This window comes from Berghia stephanieae, chromosome 12 (genome assembly GCF_034508935.2).
Source record: "Berghia stephanieae isolate SIO BIC M18660-M18661 chromosome 12, UCSD_Bste_1.3, whole genome shotgun sequence".
Taxonomy (NCBI): Eukaryota; Metazoa; Mollusca; class Gastropoda; order Nudibranchia; family Aeolidiidae; genus Berghia; species Berghia stephanieae.
In genome coordinates, this window is record NC_088371.1 from 26811796 (window position 1) to 26814295 (window position 2500).

The following is a 2500-nucleotide window of genomic DNA, read 5'->3' on the forward strand; positions in this document are numbered from 1 at the left end:
AAACGTGGGAGAATAGCTGGAAGAATGAAAATGTAGTGGCGGCCGAGGCCAGCTAGTGTACGTGTGGATGCCCAGAGCAGACCATGGAGCACATCCTTAAAGAATGCCAGTACGGACCCAGCTATTTCATTTAAACTCAAAACCCACACTCAGATATACACGCGCAAGCACGCAAATGAACAGACGCACAGTTTCTTGGATGGTAGATTAAAATCATCTTCAACAGGAAACAGTTCAACGACTCACACTATCCCAGTCATTGTGTCAGTAGCAGCACTGAGCGAAATTTTCGACATAGGCAGAATATATTTGGGTAACAATGACTTGTTGTTGTTGTTGTTGTTAGATGCCTTTCGCGTCTCGACCGAAAGATCGGGTCGCCTTGGCTGTTTCCAGTATTTCCTGTGTGAGGTGTCTCCAATATTGCCGGTCCTCTGCTAGGGTTCTCAGATTTTCAAGGTCCCCTGCTGTTATGAGACTAATGCTTTGTCCAAGTGTTGTGAGGTTTTTGTTTAGGATCACAGGGAGTGTTGTGATCGGTCTTCCTCTGAAAAGGTTCCCGTGTTTTTGGAAGTATCCCGACATGGCTTGGTTAGCTGGTATGTTTTTGTCCCTGCGTAGTATGTGACCGAAAAGTTGCCATCGTTGTTGTAAAATGTCAAGGGAGATTGGTCTTTCTTTTGTGATCTTATAGAGTGATTCATTTGAGATCTTTTTTGGGTATTTGATGTCCAGTACCCTTCTTAGCTGTGTGCGATGGAAGGCATCCAGATGTTCTTCTTCGGATTTTGTCAACGCCCAAGTGCCGCAGTTATACAGAAGTACCGGTTCTTACAAGAGCACGGTACAGTTTCAGTTTGGTTTTTCTCTTTATTTTGTCACCTCTAATCCATACATTGGTGAGTTTACTGAGTGCGGCGTTTGATAGCTGTTTTCTTCTTTGTACATCCTCGGTGTCTCCAATTAGTGAGCCGACTTTCTTTGTTCTTTTCCATTCCTCTTTGTTCCTCGATATTGTTGTAAATTCGGTTTTATTGGCATTGACTTGGAGGTTATATTTCATGAGGGTATTTTGTATTATGTCTATATTTGCTGATCCAATAAAATCGACATCATCTTCATAGGCGATTTCTCTAGGGATTGCATTCTCAATATGAGTCGTTGGTTTTGGAATGACTTTTCGAACTTCTTTCAGAGCGTGTTCTAAGTATATTGTGAACAGAATCGGGCTCAGACTATCTCCTTTGGGGGTCCCGATGTTACTTTCGAACTGCGTCTGTTTTGTGGCCCCGTATATCCTTGTTGTATCTTTGTGTTGCTGAGGAGAAATCGGATTATTCGGAGCTCGTCTTCGTCTACTATGTCTGTTAATATCTCCAAAAGTTTTCCTCTGTCGATCGTATCAAAGGCTGCGGACAATGACTTGGATGAACTTATCCACATCGCGATGAGATTTTTCTTGGCAGACCCCTTTTTTTCATCTCTTGAAAGATGCCGTCAGCTTTTGAGTTTTTGAATAGAAGTATGCACCGTTTTCTTGCTGAACACAATCTTACTTGATTACAATCGCGTTATGATGGTGGAATTACTTTTGCACCAAAAGGAACCCCATATGACTACTGACTTACAATATCTTTGTCAAACGATAAGGTTGTAAGCAAGTGGGGCATAATCAAAGCGATACAAAACAAACTTGTTCGTTTACAAAGACCTTGCACCAAACGTGAAACCAATTACGTAAGAAATCAAGAGCTAACAAAATCACTCAATTTGGCATTAGGTTTTTGATTGTTGTGCAAAGCAATTAGAATTTTACTGATCAAAATGTAATGTTGGCAACATAAATGTAAATATTTGATCTTTTTGCCACACGAATTTCAACGTTTCAGGTCGATAGTAATAAAAATGAGAAACTTTCAAACATCTATGTAAAAATTAATAAACAAAAATGTTTATAACAGCTTCAAAAATACAAAAATACCAAATATAGAAAATTTCGGGCTCAAACCCCTTCTTCAGCGAACAAAAAAAAAACAACAGAATGATGCGATAATGCACGAATTTATATGTATTAACTTGTAAACTTACCAATGTTTATGTTTTTCTTTGGCCTCACAATACGATATCCACCCAACAGCTTGCACATTACGATTGTATGATTACAATTATTTGCATTAGTAATAAGTTTGACTATATCTCCGAGACCGGTCAGTCGGTTTATAACGCAGACTGGTAAGAGAGAATAAGCATGTATTTTATTTTTCTAGATGGTAGAATGGAAAATAAGCATATAATTCTTAAAAAGTAGTAGTAGTAGTAGTAGTAGTAGTAGTAGTAGTAGTAGTAGTAGTAGTAGTAGTAAGTAGTAGTAGTAGTAGTATTAGTAAGAAGTAGTAGTAGTAGTAGTAGTAGTAGTAGTAGTAGTAGTAGTAGTAGTAGTAGTAGTAGTAGTAGTTGTTGTTGTTGTTGTTGTTTTTGTTGTTGTTGATTTTGTAGTTGT

At 38.5% G+C, this 2500-nt stretch overlaps 2 protein-coding genes across 4 annotated transcripts in view; both read right to left on the bottom strand.

The window, feature by feature from the left end:
- Positions 1-2500, bottom strand: part of LOC144957777 (N-acetyllactosaminide beta-1,6-N-acetylglucosaminyl-transferase-like) — a 114446-nt gene that overhangs the window by 90005 nt on the left and 21941 nt on the right. The window lies entirely within an intron of this gene.
- LOC144957776 (adhesion G-protein coupled receptor G2-like) overlaps positions 1-2500 on the bottom strand; it is a 53068-nt gene that overhangs the window by 48798 nt on the left and 1770 nt on the right. Inside the window, exon 2 of the mRNA XM_078889191.1 lies at positions 2089-2229. Within this exon, the coding sequence (XP_078745317.1) occupies positions 2089-2229 (141 nt within the window). The remainder of the gene's footprint in view (positions 1-2088; positions 2230-2500) is intronic.